Source organism: Ictidomys tridecemlineatus, chromosome 11 (assembly GCF_052094955.1).
Source record: "Ictidomys tridecemlineatus isolate mIctTri1 chromosome 11, mIctTri1.hap1, whole genome shotgun sequence".
NCBI classification, from domain to species: domain Eukaryota; kingdom Metazoa; phylum Chordata; class Mammalia; order Rodentia; family Sciuridae; genus Ictidomys; species Ictidomys tridecemlineatus.
Window position 1 is genome coordinate 24727734 of NC_135487.1, and position 22268 is coordinate 24750001.

At 33.0% G+C, this 22268-nt stretch overlaps 1 protein-coding gene across 14 annotated transcripts in view; it reads left to right on the plus strand.

Moving 5' to 3' along the window:
- Positions 1-22268, plus strand: part of Zmym4 (zinc finger MYM-type containing 4) — a 145714-nt gene that overhangs the window by 95720 nt on the left and 27726 nt on the right. For all 14 annotated transcript variants that reach the window (XM_005317794.4, XM_078025902.1, XM_078025900.1 and 11 more), the window contains 15 exons: positions 239-323; positions 563-818; positions 6515-6689; positions 6798-7010; positions 10535-10685; positions 11026-11141; positions 11567-11842; positions 12015-12165; positions 12962-13134; positions 14016-14166; positions 14973-15113; positions 15437-15474; positions 16637-16781; positions 20803-20921; positions 21721-21892. In XM_005317794.4, coding sequence (XP_005317851.1) covers positions 239-323; positions 563-818; positions 6515-6689; positions 6798-7010; positions 10535-10685; positions 11026-11141; positions 11567-11842; positions 12015-12165; positions 12962-13134; positions 14016-14166; positions 14973-15113; positions 15437-15474; positions 16637-16781; positions 20803-20921; positions 21721-21892 — 2362 coding nt within the window. The remainder of the gene's footprint in view (positions 1-238; positions 324-562; positions 819-6514; positions 6690-6797; positions 7011-10534; positions 10686-11025; positions 11142-11566; positions 11843-12014; positions 12166-12961; positions 13135-14015; positions 14167-14972; positions 15114-15436; positions 15475-16636; positions 16782-20802; positions 20922-21720; positions 21893-22268) is intronic.

Consider the following 22268-nt stretch of genomic DNA (forward strand, 5'->3'; position numbering starts at 1 on the left):
ATTAGGTAGCTAACTTTCATTTTTCCCATTTATTCTCCCAGTATACACAAAACCTTATTATAGTTTGCTTACTGTTTTGCATTTTATTATTTCTTATTAATGTTAATATAAATATTTTCCACTGATATAGCAACATTAAAATGTCTTGAATGTCTGGATTTCTTTAGGCATTTATTGTTTTCTCAATCTTTATTTATTTATTTATTTATTTATTTATTTATTTTTTCCTTTTTTAAAGGAGTATAGTCATGGCCAACAGCAAAAAACTCAAGAGGGGGAACTGAAAATTAGTGCTGTGTTTTCAGTCAGTGGCAGTCCTCTTGGTAAGAAACAAAACTGAATAAATGAATTATATTTATTCTGACCAACATGAATGAGAGGAAGTTTCTACTTGTATTATTAATAAGACAGTTTTCTCTGCTCATTTAGAATGCCTTTAAATTATTTCTTGTATCATTATTGTTGGGTTTTAAGACTTATTCTAGAAAAGTAAGACAGAATGGATACTTAAAATGCTTGGTAAAATATAAAACATTTTTTTTCTTTCAATTTTTTTCTGAAGCTCCACAGTTGACTACTGGCTTTCAGCCTTCACTGGCATCATCTGGCATGAATAAAATGCTTCCTTCAGTTCCAGCCACAGCTGTTCGAGTTTCCTGTTCTGGTTGTAAAAAAATCCTCCAGAAAGGGCAAACTGCTTATCAGAGGAAAGGATCTACTCAGCTTTTCTGCTCCACACTGTGCCTCACTGGATACACAGTTCCACCTGCACGCCCACCGCCTCCTCTCACCAAGAAAACTTGTTCAAGTTGCTCAAAGTATAGCAGAATTATAAATTATCTTCTTTCTTTTCTTTTAGCATACTTTGGTCTTAGTTTGTATGTTATGTTTAATTTTCTATGTTTCTGTGTTTTATCAGAAGTGCCACATATTTTAGTGCCAACATGTGGCTGCTATAAGTCTTTCTGGGTGCTAGGTGCTCAGCTTTCTTTTAGCTTTAAATAATGTGACTTTTATGTTTTAAGAAATCAGCCTTTCATACTTGTCAGGTGAGAAACTTTATATAACAAAAAATATGCATTTAAGAGTATTGTTGTACCACAACATTTTATCTTGTAGCTGTAGATAATAGTACAAAAATATTAAAAGTTATATTTTATATTCTGTTATATAATTGGAATTTATTTACTTTTTTTTCCTTAACTTTAAATGGCTTCCAGTGTATATATTTTTATCTTCTTATTACCTCTGAACTATCCCAGAAAGTCCATTGCAGTGTTTAAAAACAAAAAAGAAATATGACCCCATGACCTTAGCAAGGTCAGATTGGTATATTTGAGAAATACTAAGCCCACCCTAATATAGTTTGTGAGGTGATTGTTAGAAACATTTTTAATGATTAAGTTACAAAAAGAGGAGTAATACTTTTTTTTTGTCTTGAAACATTGGTTTCTGTTTAAACCATGATTTATTAATACTTTATTAGTGTTTATAGATACATGATGGCACCTGTTCTGTGTCTAGAAAGGGAAAAAGATAGTCCTTTTGTGCCTTAGTTAGATAAGAGACTTAAATTTTAATATGGTTATTATATTTTTGCCAGAAGCAAGTTATATCTACATCCTTTTATGCTTCATTTCTTTTAAACAACCTGAAACAATTTTGTTTATATTTAGGCAGTAAAATAGCTGTTTAAATATATACTATAATTCAGATATCCAGGTATAGATTAACAACAAAAACAAACTCTGCAACTTTTTGTTCTGGAATTATTTCTTTTAAAGTAATACAGGTCGAGCATCCCTAATCCAGAAATCTGAGTCTGATATGATCCAAAAATCCAAAACTTTTTGACCACTGACATGGTACTGAAAAAGTATTGGATTTTGGTATAGTTCAGATTTTTGGATTAGAGATGCTTGACCAGTAAATTCTATGCAAATATTTCAAAATCTGAAAAGTCTTGAAATCTGAAATATTTTTGGTCTCAGCATTTCAGACATTAAAGGAACATTAAAACATGAAACACGGGGCTGGGGCTGTAGCTCAGTGGTAGCATGCATGAGGCACTGGGTTCAATCTTTAGCACCACATAAACATAAACAAGTACAATAAAGGCATTCTTTCCATCTATAACTACAAAAAAAGAAAAACCTGAAATGCATTCTTTTTCATGTTTCAATTCATCAAATTTTTATTTCCTGGGAGTCTGTTTAATGTTCAAATGTGGCTAAATTTATCTAGAACCATGTATGTTGAGTAAAAGGTAGACTAAGAAATATCAATTTTTATTTAAAAATGAAATTTGATTAAATAATAAGATTGATGTTTTTGTGTGTTCCTTTATATTGGTGTTCCAATATAAAGGAAAAAAAACATGAGCCCCAAAGATAGGAACTTGCCTGTTGTGTCCACTGCTAGATAGCCAGCATATTAGATGCTTAATAAATATTTATTGAATTATTTAATGATCCTAACTTTTGGAAGGGAAAAGCTATTCTTATTATCTTATAGCTATAGCTTATGTGACATAACTATTAAATGATTTCTATATAATAACTTTGGCAAGTTTAACAAGAACAGACCTCTTTATACTTTTGTTTGTGTTATAAGAGATGATTTTTTTTTGAGAGAGAGAGAGAGAGAGAGAGAGAGAGAGAGAATTTTAATATTTATTATTTTTTAGTTATCGGCGGACACAACATCTTTTGTTTGTATGTGGTGCTGAGGATCGAACCTGGGCCGCACGCATGCCAGGCGAGCACTCTACTGCTTGAGCCACATCCCCAACCCATAAGAGATGATTTTAAAAATGAGTATTTAACTGTGTGTCTGTAATTTCTGTATTCCACTGTAGTATCAGATCCTAAGATTCAGTCAAATTGAAAATTATAATTTTTATAGATTTTTTTCCCTGCTTCCTATTTTGCCATGTAATAATTTGATGTGATAACTTCCTGTTAGACATCTTTTTCTTATTATAGAGGTCAGGAGTTTAAGATTTCAGTGATAGTTCCCCTTTTATAATAGATACCTCTTTTAAAGACATCAGTTATTTTCAAAGTGATCCTAGAAAACTCAATATTTAAAAATGTGTGCCCATTTTCTTATATATTTATATTTTATTTATACAATATATGTAATAGTCTTGCTTCTATCTATGTTATATTCATGTAAATTCATCATGTCACTTTGGCCTCTGTTGTTTTTCATAGCTTTGTTTGGAGATGGTTAATTTTTACCTACTTGGTCATATTCTTTATATCTTGATCTTAACATTGATCTTAATAGATTCAGTTTCTCTTTGAGATTGTGTTTCACCTGTCATGTTTGGTTTTTTTCATATGCCGAGATTCTCCATTTTTAAGCCTGTTATGACTTACTCTTAACTGTTCTACTTCCTCATTCACTTATTCTTTTAGCCTTTTTTTTTTTTACCCCTTACTCTTTATCTCTGCCCCACTTTCTGTTCTTTTGTGTACTGTTTACCTGCGTATCTCCTTGGCTATTTTTTTTTTAATTTTCTGTATTAACTCACTTTTCCCCTTTCTTCTACCTTTTTCTCTTATTATGACCTCAACCACTGATCAATCTTATTTTTCCTTGCGCTCCATTTTACTTTTTGACTACTCTTTCATCTCTATTCACCACATTTCCTTTCTTTCTCTCCCCCCCCTTATTACACATTCATTACTACAGTTTGATATAGTGTGGTTTATGTGATTATGCAATTGCCCAATTGGTTGTACCTTAAATATGAGGAAATTTAAATTCAAAGAAGCTAAAAGATTCATGTAGTGTCATGTAGCTTTAGTTTTGGCATATGCATTTTTTCTCATATTGTCAAACAAGTTTAATTTGTAAAGTAATTACAGTAGGAAGAATTTCACTTTTTTTTTCAATATTTTTTAGTTGTAGTTGGACACACACAATACCTTTATTTTACTTATTTATCTTTATGTGGTGCTGAGGATCGAGCCCAGGGTCTGGCACGTGTGAGGCAAGTGCTGTACTGCTGAGCCACAACCCCAGCCCAGAATTTCACTTTTAAGTATTAAGAAATAGAAAAGATTTTTTTCCTCCTTAAAGCTACTGCTATTTTTTATAGATCAGCAGCACTTAGGTTAAAAGAAACTCATGGGGCTGGTGTTGACTCAGGGGTAGAGTGCTCGGCTCGCATGTATAAGGTGCTGGGTTTGATCCTTAGCACCAGATACAAACAAAATATGTATATATTTAAAAATACAACTAAAAATATGTATATATTTTTAAAAACTTATTAGCTGTTCGTCACAGTAGCAGTTTTGTTTGTTTGGGGGGACTAGGGATTGAATTTTTGCAGGGGCACTCAACCACTGAGCCACATCCCCATATTTTGTATTTTATTTAGAGACAGGGTCTCACTGAGTTGCTTAGCACCTTACCATTGCTGAGGTTGGCTTTGAGATCCTCCTGCTTCAGCCACCTGAGCTACTGGGATTACAGGCATGCAACATAGCACTCTACTTGTTTGTTGCTTGCTTCTTATTTTTTTGTTAAGTATATCTCTTAGCCTCTTGAATTTACCTAAATTCTAAATATATTTTGGTCAATCATCATATGATTTTTAGGTTTCTCTTAGTAAGAAGAAGTAAACTATTTATTTTTAAATGCTATTTAAATCCTATATTTAAAAAATAGTTTAGAGGATAATTCTGTTAGATCAGATTCTTGATATAATAATATTCAAAGAAGTTACCATTTTTGAGTTGTCTGTACAGTTTCTGAATTTTCACCAATTAGAATGAGATTGCTGCTTCTCATTTTGGTGTGTGATATCATCTACCACATAAAACATAGTTAAATTATGTTCTAAGTCTATTGAACCAGACAGACATCTATTTTTAGGTACTTCTTCCATATACTTGATGCATGTTGCACTTAACCCTCATCTCTTTAACCTTCTAGAAAAAGTTTCTGTTTAAGAGCTACGTTTTTCAGCTAATATGTTGCCTTCTTTTGGGAGGCCTTTAATATCAAATTTGGTCCAATCTAAAATAATTATTTCTTCACTTATATTTCTGTTGTACATTATACCTATTTCAAGATTAATCATAATATTACAAATTTTAAGAATGCGTCAGTAAACAGTCTTTTATAAATTTGATGTCTTTGCTGGGCTCAGTGGTTCATGTCTGTAATCCCAGCAATCTGAGAGACTGTGGCAGGAGGATTGCAAGTTCAAAGCCAGCCTCAGCAATTTAGCAAGGCTCTAGGCAATCTAGTGAGATCTTGTCTCAAAATAAAAAGGGGTGGGTATGTGGCTCTGTGGTTAAACATCCCTTGGTTCAGTCCCTGGTAGATAAATAAATGAATTAATTAAATAAATGAGTAAATAAATAAATAGATAGTTTGTCACAATAACTGTGAGCTAGCACATGTATGGACCATGTCTTTACTCTGGGCTTAGTTAATTTCTGGCTCAATATATCAGTTCAGTAAAATACTCCTCTGTGAAACACACTAAAATATAATTAAAGGCAAAAAAACAAAAGAAATGAAAACTCTACTAATCTACTAAGTATGGAAGAAAGACACAAAATATGGAGTTATGTAGAATAGTACAGGATTAGCTATTTCTTATGGTAATTTTCCTTTATGTTTACTGTGCTCTTTCATTAAAACAGAAATAATAATTATTTTCCTAAAAAAGTGTCCTGTTAGTGTAGTCTGCTAAAGATGCAGAACTGGGTATAATAGTTTATTTTTTCGGTGTATGCTCATGAGAGAGACTGTTTACAAAATTTCACCAACTTAAGTAAGAATTATTAAATGTTTTACAGTTAAACTGGTAAATTATTGTTGGAAGACTTTGGTGGTAGAATTAGGGTTGGAGTGATAGGGAGCCTTCCTTATTCATTAGGGTTTATAGTCTATTGCTTTTTGCTATTGATGCTTACGAATCAGATTGTTGGAATACATATTGTGTAGTTTAAAATGTTTATTTGCTTTTTTTAAAATTTATTTTTTTAGTCGTAGGTAGACATAATACCTTAATTTTATTTTTATGTGGTGCTGAGGATCGCACCCACGAGTGCCTCATGTGTGCCAGGCAAGCACTCTACCACTGAGCCATAGCTTCAGCGCCATTTATTTGCTTAAAAAAAAATTGTTTTGAAGAATTTCAAATACAATATTATTTTTAAAGAATATTTTGAAAATACAGATGATTCTGAAGAAGAAAATGAAAATCTATAATCCTACTTCTAAAAATAGTGACTGCTAATCATTCAGTGTATTTCATTTTAATCTTTGAAACATTATATTAATAACAATTCTATGAAGCACATGGTTATTCTGTTTTATTGAAAAGAACGTAAGGATCAGAACAATTTATAAGTTTATTCAAAATATGAATTCCAGTGCCTTTTCCCTTCACTATAATTGCCTCTGTTTTATTTGTTTACTTTAATTCACAAAAAGAAAAAAGTAAGAATTATATTGTGGCTTATTTTGTCTTTGTTATCATTTCTAGAGATATTTTAAATCCAAAGGATGTGATTAGTGCACAGTTTGAAAATACCACCACCAGTAAAGATTTTTGCAGTCAGTCATGTTTGTCAACATATGAACTGAAAAAAAAACCTATTGTTACCATTAATACAAATAGCATTTCAACTAAATGCAGCATGTGTCAAAAGAATGCAGTTGTAAGTTACCTTTTAAATTTATTGGGGGAATGAGTTTAATGCTTGCTTAAAGAACAACTTTTGATGGTCTCTACTTGTTGTTTTGTTTGTATGTTTTTCAATTCCTAGATTCGACATGAAGTGAATTATCAGAATGTGGTACACAAACTTTGCAGTGATGCGTGTTTCTCTAAGTTTAGATCTGCTAACAACCTCACTATGAACTGTTGTGAGAACTGTGGGGGTTACTGTTACAGTGGCTCTGGACAGTGCCACATGCTTCAGATAGAAGGACAGTCTAAGAAGTTTTGTAGTTCAGCATGTATCACAGCATACAAACAGGTACTTTTCCATATTTAATCCTGATGTCTGTTCATTTCAAGGGAATACAAATTTTTGGTAGAAATTATTTATGAAATACTGAAAATATTAAAAGTTTTTTTAAAATTTTATGGTTTTGTTGAATGAATGTGTGTTAAAAATCCTGTAATAAGAGTTTTTGTTCATGCATTTGGTGTGTTTTTAGAGTATGGGTTTTTATTTCTGAAGTTAATCATATTTTTGAACAATATTGTTTAAATGCAGAAAATCATGAAGAAGAAATACAGTTTATCTTCCAGAGCTATTCAGTCCTGTCCTTTTGGTGTGTAGGATCATAATCTTTGAAATACATTTTGATTTGCATGTATACTTTTTAATTTGACAAGTTACATTTTTTGAAATTGGAGCCATATAATTAAAATTGCAACAGAAATTCAAACTCTTAATTGCTAAAGGGATTTTTACGTCATGAAATAGAAAAGAATAAATGGATATGTATTTTGTGAATTGATAAGGTTTGCAGATAAACTGCATAAACTCTACATGACCGATGTCTTTGATGCAGTTTTATGTGTATTAGATTTACATTTTGTTAGTAATATTTTTTTGATCAAATACTAATTTTACAATTGGTAAACCTAAGCTGGGCATGGGTGGCTCATGCTTGGAATCTCAGTGGCTCAGTTGGCTGAGACAGGAGGATCTCAAGTTCAAAGCCAGCCTCAGTAACAGTGAGGCACTAAGGAACTCAAGTGAGACCCTGTCTCTAAGAAAATACAAAATATGGCTGGGGATGTGGCTCAGTAGTTGAGTGCCCCTGAGTTCAGTCCCCAGTACTCAAAAAAAAGAAAAATAAAAAAAAAGTTGGTAACCCTAGCTGAGTACAGTGGCTTACGCTTGTAATCTCAGCAGCCTTGGAGGCTGAGGCAGGAGGATTGCAAGTTCAAAGCCTCATCAATTTAGTGAGGCCCTAAGCTATTTAGCAAGACCCTGTGTCAGATGAAACATAAAAAGTTCTAGGGATGCCCCTGGGTTCAATACCTGTTACTTCAGCTTTAAGAAAACAAACAAACAAACAAAAACTAAACTAAGGGAATAGTTAATTGCTTTTTATTTTTAATTAATTATTCAGTTAATCCTTTTTTATTAAGATAATGTTTTGTTGTTGTTGTTGTTGTTGTTACACAACCCACAGAAATTGGTGAATTTAATAGTGTCTGGGAATTTCCTATAAAAACTATGTGATTTTGCAATTTTACTTGTAAAAGACAATTTTCGGTTTATTTCTTGTTAATGTACAGCACATTGAAAGGGCTTAGCTTCATTACTACTTTCTCTTTTCTTATTAAAAGGGCTTTTTATTTTCTTGATATTGTATCAGATACTATAATTGGGCTCAGTTCCCTGAAAGATGGTTCATATTCCACAAGAGAAGGAAAAAATAGGATGAAATACCTTAACTTTTCATTTATTCATTACTTAGAAAAAAAAGATGTTTATTTTATATTTTTGTAGTGCTGGGGATTGAACCTACGACCTCACATATAGCTAGGAAAGTGTTCTACCACTAAGCTACATTAAGGCCTTACTAATTAGTTTTAATTCAGTCAATACCTATTCAGCTTCTCAAATATTTTAGTGTATGTACTGTGGTAGGGAAAAATTGGAATTTAGTATTAAAGCAGATCTAGATTTTATTCCCATGCCTTGTGTTCATATACAATTTTAGTTTGTGGAAAGCAGTTAAACTACCTGAATCCCACTTTTACTGTGTTTTAATGGCTGTGGTATGTACCATATGGCTAAGGTACCACCTGTGTCACAGAGATGTTGTTGGGATTATATAAAGAAAGAATAATGAGAACCTAGTATAGAGCCTGTCACATTGTTGATAGCTATTTTTGTTACTTTCTTTCTTAACTGTAATTCTTGAGTACATTATTGAATGCAATTCTTATTTTGAGGGACAGCATATCTCCTGACATGTACATGAGTAAATACATATGATATGTGGATATGTTATGCGGTAGGGTGAGTTATAAAGAAAACATAGTCATCTATATTCAGTAGGACAAGATGTGTCGACAAAAGCTTCACAGAAAATAACTCTTGACATAAGCCTTATAAATGAAGTTTGTGTTTATAGTCATAAATGGGAAAAGGAAGGTTTTAAGATTTAGAAGACATTGCAGAATTCAGGCATACCTTTCTTTTCATGTTTCTATTTTAATATCAATGCTCAAAAATGCATTCCTTCTTCTACTTTTTTTTTTTTTTTATGATTCCAGGGGTGCTTAACCACAGAGCCACATCCCCAGCTTTTATTTAGAGACATGGTCTCACTGAGTTGCTTAGGGTCTTGCTAAATTGCTGAGACTGGCTTTGAACTTGAAATCCTCCTCCCTCAGCCTCCTGAGCTTCTGGGATTACAGACATTCGTTTTGTCACTGCACCCAGAAATGTATTCTTATTTAATTTTTAGTTGTATATAGATACATACACTTATCTATCTATCTATCTATTTATTTATTTACTTGCTTACTTTTTGTTGTGCTGAGGATTGAACCCAGTGCCCCACATGTGCCAGGCAAACACTTTACTACTGAGCTACAACCCAGCCCCAGGATACGTATTTTTTTAAAAATTTTAATTAGTTACACATGACAGTACAATGATCTTGACATATCAAAAATTTGAATCAAATTGGGTATAATTTCTCATTTTTCTGAGTGTACAGGTTGCAGAATCACATTGGTCATGCAGTCAAGTATATACACACAGCAATAATAATGTCTGTTTTATTCTGCTGTCCTTCCTTTCCCCCCAGGAAATGTATTCTTTAAGAGGGAAGAGAGGACTTAAAGTCTCCTGCTTGGTCCTGCTTATGTTGTTCGGAGAGTGTGACATGTTAATAGCATTTAACATTATTTGCTGTTATTCCTAATTGAGAACATAAGATGACAGACTGTTCGTTGTTTATATTTGGACACTTGTGATGTGCAAAATCTCCCGTTTTACTGCTTATGATGTACATTGTTATTTTGGTGGTAGAATATTCGAACTTTTAATAAGTTCATTAGTTTCCTTAAATTTACACTTTTTTGCTACGTATGACACCTTTGGGGGGAAGTTCTTCAAATTTTTAGGATAGTATAGCATAGAAGCATGAGCTCATTGGTATGTGATTATTTATTGTTTTTAAAAACAGCCAATTAATAGATACGGAAATTGTTAGGATATAACCAGTATTGTTTTCCAGTGAAATAGAATAGAATGGAAAATATCAGAGTACATCATATATTTTGATATATATTGCTCTATGAAACTTTAGTTTTACGTACATACATAGATACATAATACACAAATGCAAAATCTCAGAAATATGCGTGACTTGTTTTGTAAAACTTCTTACTGAGGATTGTAATAGTGGAAGCTTAAAAACCACTGACTTAAAGTATTTCAACAGTATTAAGTATAAACAGTTAAAAGAATTGTGCTTTTACTAGGAATTTAGTAAAAAGAATGTTGTTTTATTCTCTTAATAGAAATCAGCCAAAATTACACCATGTGCGCTTTGCAAATCATTGAGATCCTCAGCAGAAATGATTGAAAATACCAATAGCTTGGGGAAGACAGAGCTTTTCTGTTCTGTTAATTGCTTATCTGCTTACAGAGTTAAAATGGTTACTTCTGCAGGTAATACTGCTTTCATAAACTATAGAATGTAATAGTTGAAAATTATACTTACTTTGCTTTTAGTACAGTGTTTTGTTGATTTTTTTAAGGCAAATTTAAGATATTTCAGGTTTGTCCACACCTTATTTATTTCAGCATTCATTTACATTGTAGTTTCAGTGTAGACTGTAATATAAAAAGATTTTACTGTTAGACATTAGTTTGTGTCTTGATGTGACATGAGTTTAGTGTCAGTTCCTGTAACTTAACCTGGCCCTTAAATTTCTGTTTATTGTAGAGCACTTATTTAATTTCTCATAAATTTGTATAATTTACTCGGTTTTTATTTTGATTTGCTAAGGTGTACAAGTTCAGTGTAACAGTTGTAAAACCTCAGCAATCCCTCAGTATCACCTAGCCATGTCAGATGGAAGTATACGCAACTTCTGCAGCTACAGTTGTGTGGTAGCTTTCCAGGTATGGCTTCAGGAATTTTCTTCTTCATCAGTCAGTGAGTCACCTGCTGGAGTAATATAAACTTATTGTTTTGCTAGTGTCTGGATTCCCTAATTTCTGTCTCAGTCCTGTAAACTTAGATTTGTAATTCATTTCTATATTTGAGGCATGTTATTAAACCACTTTCTATAAAATTAAGTGGCATGATTATCACCATATTTTGTATTGAGAGAGTATTATTTTTTAACATTATTAGTTAAATTATTTTATTTTTGGAAATAAGTGAATTTTCTCCATTTAGTTTATAAGCTGTTCAGAGGCAGAGTATTTTGCCATTCACTGATGGGTCTTACATGCCTAAAACTGCTTGGCACATGTAGGTTCACAGTTCTTGCTTTTGTGAGTAAATGGTTTAAGCTGATCTTTATTTATTTATTTATTTTCAGAATTTGTTCAACAAACCAACTGGAATGAATTCTTCAGTAGTGCCCTTGTCTCAGGGCCAAGTAATTGTAAGCATCCCTACAGGTTCAACAGTGTCAGCAGGAGGCAGTAACACCTCTGCTGTTTCTCCCACCTCCATCAGTAGCTCTGCTGCTGCTGGTCTCCAGCGTCTTGCTGCCCAATCCCAGCATGTTGGGTTTGCCCGGAGTGTTGTGAAACTCAGGTGTCAACACTGTAATCGTCTTTTTGCCACAAAACCAGAGCTTCTTGACTATAAGGTAAAGTATAGGTTCATGTCAAGGGTTTGAGTATAGATGGGTCTGTCTGTAAAATTATTTAAAGTTTTTCATCTCTCAGTCTTATACCAGTTGTTTTAAAAGTAAGAGGAATAAGGATTTCCATGGAGGAAACCAAATGCTTATTTAGTACTTAATAATTATTTCTTTGCAGGGTAAAATGTTTCAGTTCTGTGGCAAGAATTGTTCTGACGAATATAAGAAAATAAATAATGTTATGGCAATGTGTGAATATTGTAAAATTGAGAAAATTGTGAAGGAGACTGTGCGATTCTCAGGTGCTGACAAGTCATTCTGTAGTGAAGGTAAAGGCAGAAGATAATCTTACCTACTGCACATATTGGTTGTTTTAAAAGTAGTTGGTGATTTAAGGTATTACTATGTAAATTTGGCTGTTTTATCTTCTATGTTTATTTCCAAAGCCTTTTTGATTGGTTGACACATAGTTCACTCTTTTTAAATCTAGTCTTACCATATTATATGGGTAATACAACAAAGTCAGAAATCTTATATAATGCAGAAGATGGTGATTTGAAAACATTTTACATTATTAGATTGGTGAAGAACTAAAATATATTGTAGTTCTTATACTAATTTCTAAATAGAAATCCTTAAATTTTAGTAGCATCCTAGTTTATACTTTAATTGTTTTAAACAGCCACTCTGTTTTTGAATATAAGTGGTCTGAATATGCAAATTACTACAAAGTAGATTTTTTCTCATTTTTTAGATGACTCTTTTGTTTGACTCTAAGATTTCACAGGATTATCATTTTTAGACCCATGGCTTTTAAATCTTTTGGTGACAGCACAATAGAATTACATCTTACATTGTGACCTAGTGTATTTTCACATTCCCAAATAAAAATAATTTCATGAAATAAAACTTCATATATGGGATGCCATGTAATGTTTTCAATCCTGTCCTCTATCTTCTTTCACTTAAAAAAAAAATGCTAGTTTTTATCCTCTTAATTGATCTCTTGATGTGCTAAATAGGTCAGGACCCAAGTGAGAGAACTTTGTTCTAGGGAAATTAATTTAAAGATGTAGATAATTAATATTTCTCCAGAATGTTAACTTTCTCTTTCCCAATTTTTAGGTTGTAAACTGCTTTACAAACATGACTTGGGAAAACGCTGGGGAAGTCATTGTAAAATGTGCAGTTATTGTTTACAGACATCTCCCAAATTAGTACAGAATAATTTGGGAGGAAAGGTGGAAGATTTTTGTTGTGAAGAATGCATGTCCAAATATACAGTTTTATTCTATCAGGTAATCTATAATTCACATTACAGATTTTTGGAGTTTTAGCATGAATTATTCTCTTTTCAAATTTTATGTAGAATGAAGAATAACTTAATGATTTAAAACTCAGATTTGGGAAGACTTTAATGTCATTGAATTTTATCCGTTTTCATTTTTAATTTTTGTAGAAGTCACATCAGTCATAAGACATAAACCTATTTAAAATTATAATTTTATTATTTATTTATAAATATTTTTTAGTTGTAGAAGGACACAATACTTTTATTTATTTATTTTTATGTGGTGCTGAGGATTGAACCCAGTGCCTCACATGTGCCAGGCAAGCACTCAAGCACTGAGTCACAACCCCAGACCTAATTTTTATTACTTAAATAAAATAAATTTTCATTTTGAAGTCTGAGGAAGATATTCCTTATTTAAATTTAAACTTCACTTTGTTTTTTATTTTACTTTTTTTTTTTTGATACTGGGAATTGAACCCATGGGCACTTAACCACTGAGCCAAATCCCTAGCCCTTTTTAATATTTTATTTAGAGACAGGGTCTCACTGAGTTGTTTAGGGTCTCACTGAGTTGCTGAAGCTGGTTTTGAATTCGGGATCCTCCTACCTCAGCCTGTCAAGCTGCTGTAATTACAGAAGAGCACCATCGTGCTCTTTGTTTTTGTAACTGCTACTTTTGGGGGGAGGCTCTTTACAATACGGCTTTTTAATTAAAAATTAAAATCATTAATAAAATAAGTAAATATTTACCATTTTAGAACAGTCTTTAATTTCATGATTTATATTCTAAGTTAATATCCTCACTTATTATATGTGTGATGTTTTTTATTCTGTCAGACCTCAGGTAGTATGTTTCTTCATTATTATCTTTTATTTTGGTTTCAGATGGCCAAATGTGATGGTTGTAAACGACAGGGTAAACTCAGTGAGTCCTTAAAATGGCGAGGGGAAATAAAACATTTTTGTAACCTGCTTTGTATCTTGATGTTCTGCAATCAGCAAAGTGTATGTGACCCACCTTCACAAAACAGTTCAGGTAATAAGTGGAGTCTTTGGTCAATGCCAAGAACTACAAACCAGAAACTATAAACAATTGTCAGTAATTTAATTTTAAATTTCATTGTAGTCAAATGTTGCTTTATAAAAAACATTTACATCATATTTTGTTAAACATTTCAAATTAAAGCCAGGCAAATGAGGTTTTTTTTCTTTTCTTTTTTTTAATTAAAAAACTATTTCTCAGTGTATCAGATTAATCAAACTCTACAAGTATTTACGTTTATGGGAAAGGATGACAGTTAAGGTTTTTGTAAATACACTTTGATTCCTTAAAAAAAGATTTGAGACTATTTATAACAAAAGACATAAAGCCTAAATCACATGCCTTTTAAATATACCACAAACTACTATTTAAGCCATTTAATCTCAGAAACTTTGTGGTTTAAAAACACAAAACTAATTCCATCCTGAAAGATAGTTTAATTTGTATAGTACCTTTATAAGTAATAAGAAGTATAAAAGGCTATTATATAAACTGAAGAAATCCTTCAAATGTTAAATGTCCATTAAATCTACCCTGTGATTTTCAGTGCTTTTGGGATTTTTGTTGTTGGTTTTTAAGTGTGAGTATTTGGTGCTTTTTTTAATAAAGCAATATGGAACACTTTCAGGTTTCATTATTTAAAAACTAGAAATCCAAAACCCTGTTAATCCTGAAGAGACGCTGCTCCAACAGAAATTATTCAAACCTAAAAGAAAGCACTGTTTAACCTCTTTGAGATGCTGGTTTCTATGTGAGAACATATAAGTTACATGAGGTTTCTCTATTTTTATTTTAACCAGCAAGTATTTCCATGGTTCAAGCTGCTTCCGCAGGGCCCCCATCTCTCAGAAAAGATTCAACTCCAGTTATAGCTAACGTGGTGTCATTGGCAAGTGCTCCTGCTGCTCAACCCACAGTGAATTCTAACAGTGTCTTACAAGGTATGGCTGGATTTGAAAGGATTTATGTTGCCTTTTTGAGTTAAATACAGTGATTCTCTACCTTTCTCTTATGTGATCATTTTTGTATGTTTGACACATTCATATTAGGAATAATGGCTCACTATGAGTAGGCCACTGAAAAGTATTTCCATGTCTCTCATCCTATGCTTACTTTAGAACTGCTAGTTTCTTCCACTGAATTGAATGAAGATAAACATGCTCTTAGTTTGAGACTTGGTGCTTATAGACAGATAATCAGCCTTTAAAACTAATATTTAAATAATTGTGAGAGATCCTAAATTTATGTTTTCATTTATATCAAGGTGCAGTTCCAACGGTAACCGCAAAAATCATTGGAGATGTAAGTTTTTAAAAAAATTTTTGTTGATATTGTCACTGTATTTATTTTCTGTTCTTATACAATATAGAACAATACAATCTAATTTACCCTCATTTAATAAATAAATTTCATTTCTTTTAATCTTTTTTAGGAATAGGATTTCCTGGCTATTTAACTGGGTCTTTTGTGTACTTTAATTTCTTTGAATGCTCGATACAATTATGCTGTTAATGAATTTTTTTTTTAATTGTATAAGAGTTAAATTTTACAGAATTTAGGCATTTTAGGGCTGGGGTTGTGGCTCAGTGGTAGAGCGTTCGCCTTGCACACAGGAGGCCCTGGGTTTGATCCTCAGCACCACATAAAAATAAATAAATGAAATAAAGGTATTATGTCCAACTATAACTAAAAAATAAATAAATATTTTTTAAAAAGAATTTAAGCATTTTATTTTTCAGATGATGTGTAACATAATTAGATTGTCAGTAAAATATTTTTAAAACGTAGCTTATTCTCCACCCTATCCCATGAAGATTATACTGTAAATAACCATTCATGTTTTTAAACTAATTATTATTTTCTACTGTATCCCTTAAAAGAAGAAGAAAATAATAGTGAACAAAACTCATGTCTGGAACAGTGACATTTCTAAAGTGTTTACTGGTTTCTGGAATAATTCATATCATCTTTATTCAAGTTAGTTTTATGATCATACTTGATTCTGTTGTTCCTAGTTAAGTCCTCTAACAATGATTCTGTAATTCTAACTTGTTTAAAATATAACAGGTCTAATTTCAAACCCAGCTAGTATTTTTACTGATCAACAATGTATATAATAGGATTAGCATTTTACTTGGTGTACAGAAGCTGTAACTAAATACATTAAGTCAGTATATACTTATTACTCATTGATTACTATTAATGATTCAGAAATACTGCTCTGTCTTCTGCATAATTCCCATATAATAATTGCTTTTGTTTTTCTCTTGCCATATTTTTTTATTGGAACACTGTAGTTGTACATAATGACGGGATCTGTTGTTATATTTGTACGTACACACAATATAACAATATAATTTCGCCAATATTGCTCCCCTGGTATTTCTTTTAAAATTATAATATTTCTTGTAATTAATGATAATATTTTGAACACTTCTTTGCTTTCTGATTTAATTTTTACTAGGCAAGTACACAAACAGATGCCCTGAAACTTCCACCTTGCCAGCCTCCAAGACTTTTGAAGAATAAAGCTTTATTGTGCAAACCTATCACACAGACTAAAGCCACTTCCTGCAAACCACATACCCAAAACAAAGAATGCCAGACAGGTATGTTCCTTGGACTTTATTTTTTTATAGGAAAGGAATGTGGGATCTGTTTACCTTAAGTACATATTTTTTTTCCAGTGTAGAGCCTTGGGTTGCTTATATATATTGCCATTTTAATTCCTACAACATCTCTATGAGTAAAGTTATTTTCCCTGGGCCTTAACAAGTTAGGTCGAAGGGAAGAAAGTTGACTGATAATAGCATTCTGTTAACACTTTGTTTAATATCCTTATTGATGGTTGTATTGAGGAATAACAATGCTTTAGAGTAATATAGGCAGGCTCTAAAGAGGAGCTATTTAATGCTGGGCTTGGTGGCGCACACCTGTGATCCCTGAAGCTTGGGAGGCTAAGGCCAGAGGATTGCAAGTTCAAAGCCAGCCTCAGCAATGGCAAGTCATTAAGCAATTCAGTGAGACCCTGTTTCTAAATAATATACAAAATTGGGCTGGGGTTGTGCCTTGGTGGTTGAATGCCCCTGAGTTCAATCCCTGGTACCAAAAGGGGGGGGGGTAATTCAAGTTTGATCTGCCACAGCTCTTGTTTTGTTGGTTCTCCCACCCTTCCTTTCCTCTTTCCTTCTAACTCTCTATACCCCCAGCCTGTCACACTGTTTTAAATAAAGTCAGTTGCCTTGGGGAGAACTTCAGAAAAGCTTCTTTTTTTAAAAAAAAAAAAAATTATTTTTAAGTTTTAGATGGACACAATCTCTTTATTTTATATCTCTTCATTCTTTATATTTATGTGGTAATGAGGATAAAACCCAGTGCCTCATGCATGCTAAGTGAGCACTTTACCACTGAGCCACAATCCCAGCCCAGAAAAGCTTCTTTTTGAAGAAGAGTTTTCTTTCCTTATAAACTGCCTCTCTCCATAGGAAAAAAATCTCTGGGCCTCTTCTATGAAATCTATTAGTTGGCCTCTCCTGGCATGCAACTTCGGCTCTATAAATGAGCTAGGGTGAGGGTGATCAGGACCCCAGTGTTTTTAGCCTCCTGTTCCTATTTTAGATCCTTCATCCTGTAAATGAAAGTTGGCTAAAGTGTGGCCACACACACCAGCAATTTAGTTTCTTCAGCCCTGAGTTGGAGGGAGTGAGAAATGCTGATGAATTTGGTAATCCTTACCTATACTGGTGAGTTTGGTAATCCTTTATTGGGGAGAGAAGTTTGCTCTTCCTTGCTGTAGTGACTGAGAATGGAGCTTATGTCAAGTTGAACTGAGTTCAACTTGGGTGATAGAGCAGGTAGGGGCTGGAATATCATAGATTCGCAATTCTTACTGCATTTTAATAGTTTTTCTTGAAGGAATGTTTCTTCATTTGCTATATGCCCTTTTAGCAATTTCCTAGAGAGTTTTAGTAGTTTTCATCTACTTTCTTTGTTTCACTAGGGAATGGGTCTGCATAGTTTTCTTATGTTATCATCCAAAAGTCCCAGAATTTTTAAACTAGAAAGGAAACTTAAATTCCTAAATCGGTAAGATTGTCCTATAGGCCAGTGTTTCTCAAACATTAATATGCTCTGCCTGAGAATCTCACTAAGTAGATTCTTATTCAGTGGATTTTAAAAATTTATGCTTTTTATAAACTTCCAGGTAAAGTCAGTGCTACTGGTCCATGGACCACACAAAATAACTATGGCTAATTTAGTGATTTCTTTTTATTGTGTTAATACTGACTTCCTATCTAATCAAATAAAATATTTTTTGTCTAAAAATTGATGCTAAAATTGATGCCTTACAACTTTCTCAACTGTAACCCTAGTCAGATTATTAACATTTCTCTTTTTGTCACTTATTCTCCTACATCAATGAGTTTACAATTATTTAGAACATTTTCTGGAACTTAGAAAGTTCTCTATAGATATTTTTTGTTAAATAATAGAATGAATCCTGTATTCTTTCTAAATGATAGTTTTATTTCTAGTTTTTGCAGTTGTTTTTCAATGACTGGTTTTTGCCAGGTTGCCCTGGCTGGCCCTGAACTTCCAGGCCAAAGTGAGAGTTAGAATCATCACATTAAAAAAAAAAAAAAAAATCAACTCAAAATGGACTGAAGAATTAAATCCAATATATGCAGCTATGAAACTATTAGAAGAATCCAGAAAATGCTTTAGGACACTAGTCTGAGCAAAGATTTTTTTGAATATGGTCCAAAGAGCAGAGACAACATAAATAAAATGTCAAATTGAAACAATTAGAAGAGTTAAGAGATAAGCTATAGACTAGCAACAAACATTTGTAAACTATTCATCTGACAAGGGATTAATGTCCAGAGTGTACTTAGCTTCCCAAGTGGCTACTTGAGAAGGCAAATGCCTTATGTTTTCATCATGTTTCCCCCACCCCCACCTGAGATGAACACAGGGGAGCTCAACCACATCCCCAACTTTATTTATTTACTTACTTATATTTTTTATTTATTTAAGTTATAGATGGACACAATACCTTTTTGTTTATTTATTTTTATGTTGTGCCAAGGATTGAACTCAGTGCCTCTCATGTGCTAGGCAGGCACTCTACCACTGAGCTACAACTCAAGCCCCTATTTTTTATTTTGAGACAGGATCTCACTAAGTTGCCAAGGCTGTCCTCAAACTAGTGTTTCCCTGCCTCAAACTTCCAAATCTCTGGGTTTACAGGCATGCACCACAACACCCAGTGGTTTCTTCATACTGTTTCCATAAAAGGTGTATTAATTTACATTCCCATGAATAGTATAGGAGAATTCCCCTTTATATACATCATTGCTAGCATTTGTTATTTTTGTTTTTGATAAGTCATTCTGAGATGATATCTCAGTGTGATTTTTTTTTTTTTTAACTCGTTCTTTCTTTTTTGTTGTAGATGGACACAATACCTTTATTTGTTTTTTTGTGGTGCTGGGGATTGAACACAGTGCCTCACCCATGCTAGGCAAGTACTTTGCCACTGAGCCACAACCCCAGCCCCTCATTGTGATTTTGATTTTTGTTTCCCTGATCATTAGTGATGTTGAGAATTTCTTCATACTTGTTTTCGTAAATATAATGAAGGCAACTAACTTTATAAAGAAAATAGATTTTGGGGCTGGGGTTGTGGCTCAGTGGTAGAGCGCTTGCCTAGCATGTGTAAGGCACTGGGTTCAATTCTCAGCACCACATAAAAAACATAAAGGTCCATTGACAACTAAAAATATTATAAAAACAAAAAAAGAAAATAGATTTCTTCATCTCAGAATTTTGGATGTTCAAAGGCCAGTTGGCATCAACTCAGGGTATCCCACTCATTACTTGATGGCATGGACAGCATTGGAGGAGAATATATGGGAGCAAGCAAATAATTGCATCTTGAACCATGAGCACAAGGAGACTAGCATCCCACAGTCCATTTCAATGATCTAAGGACCTCCCAATAGACTCTACCTCTTAAAGGTTTCCCCATCTCCCAACAGTACCACCTGGGGGCCATGCCCAATTACAGTGGAGTCTTGTGGGCACATACATTCAGACCTTAGCATTTGTCCTTTATTTTTACTTATTCTTTGAAGAAATATCTGTTCAGATCATTTGCCCAGTTTAAAATCAGATTATTTGTGGGGTTTTTTTGCTGTTGTTCGAATTTCTTATACATTCTGGACATTAGTCCTTTGTCAGATGTTTGTTGCTAGTCTGTAGCTTGTCTCTTAACTCTTCTAATTATTTTCATTTGTCATTTTATTTATGTTGCTCAAAGTAGTGTCCTAAAGTATTTTCTGATTTCTTCTAATCATAGTTGCACATGTTGGATTTAATTCTTCAGTCCATTTTGAGTTGATTTTTTTTTTTAAAGTGATGAGAGATATGGAATCTAGGTTCATTCTTCTGCATATGGATTTTGTCTTTCCAGCACTATTTATAGAAGGTATTTAAGTCTTTTCTCCAGCATATCTTCTTGGAGATAACACTTACTTTGAAACCCAAATCTCCATAACCTTTTTTGGAAGATATTTTATTAAAATATTTCTCCTTTCTTTTTCCTTTGTCAATTTTTTCCTCCATTAGAAGACACTCCAAGTCAGCCCCAGATTATTGTGGTGCCAGTTCCTGTGCCAGTGTTTGTGCCGATACCTCTTCATCTTTATACTCAGTATGCACCAGTCCCCTTTGGAATTCCTGTTCCAGTGAGTAATCATGTAGAGATAAGGCGAATTTAGCATGTGTTTTTCCTATGTTTAAATTTTACAGCTCTCTAAAGAAAATTTTCACTCACTGATAAAGTATAACTGATTCTGGTTGGCTCTGGAGTATGTAGCGGGACTGCTTTTATTTATACCCTGCCTTCTTGGCTAGTGTTATGATGTAAGATCACTAAATAGAAAAAGATCAGGAACTGCATGCATTAGAATCTTGGGATTCTAGCCAGGGTAAAAAGAATACTGTGATTTTTTATTTCTCAGGGTTTTTTTTTTTTTTTTTTTTAAAGAAAGCTATTTTTAAAAAAATTTACTTTTTAGTTGTACACAATACTTTTGTTTATTTATTTTTATGTGGTGCTGAGGATCGAACCCAGGGCCTCACATGAGCTAGGTGAGCACTCTACCGCTGAGCCACAACCCCAGCCCAGCTTATTTTTTTTTTTTAATATGAACATTTATTTTTCCTGTACTGAATCCTTAAGGGAAATAGTTGTGCAAAAATGTTAGCAAGGAGTGTATGCCAAAACAAAAATGAAACTGAGTTATAGAATTACTATTTTGAAGGATTCAGACATATTTTGTTGAGTGTTCAGAAAAGCACTTACTAAGCTTTTATTTTAATGGTTCTAGTCTTATAAAAAATGAACAGTCAAGACTACATGATCATCAGCAGTGACAATATCTTGACTTTATTGTTTTTAGTACTGAAATAATCTTGTAAATAATGGTTTTGAGTACAAATCTATTGTATAAGAAACTTTTCAGTCTGTCCATGGTCTTTCAGATGCCTGTCCCCATGCTTATTCCATCCTCAATGGACAATGAAGATAAAGTCCCCGAAAATATTGAAGACATTAAGGAAAAACTTCCTACACATCCATTTGAAGCTGATCTCCTTGAGATGGCAGAAATGATTGCAGAAGATGAAGAAAAGGAAAAGACTCTATCCCAAGGAGGTTGGTACAATCTTTAAAAGTAAAGAAAGAAGTCAGGCATGGTGGCACACACCTGTAATCCCAGTGGCTTGGGAGGCTGAGTCATGAGGACCACAAGTTCAAAGCCAGCCTCACCAACTTAGTGACGCCCTAAGCAACTTAGCAAGAACCTGTCTCTAAATAAAAAATAAAAAGGGCTGGCAATGTGACTCAATGATTAAGTGCCCTTGGATTTACTTGGTGCCCCCTAAGCCCCCTAAAAATTTTCAAAGAAAAGTAAAGAAAGAAAAAATCTACAAAATTTCTCATAATTCAGATAATTTTAAAACTTAAATTATGATCATTTTCTGATTTTATCTGTATATTCAAAGCTATGATCTATATATAAGACTTCCTG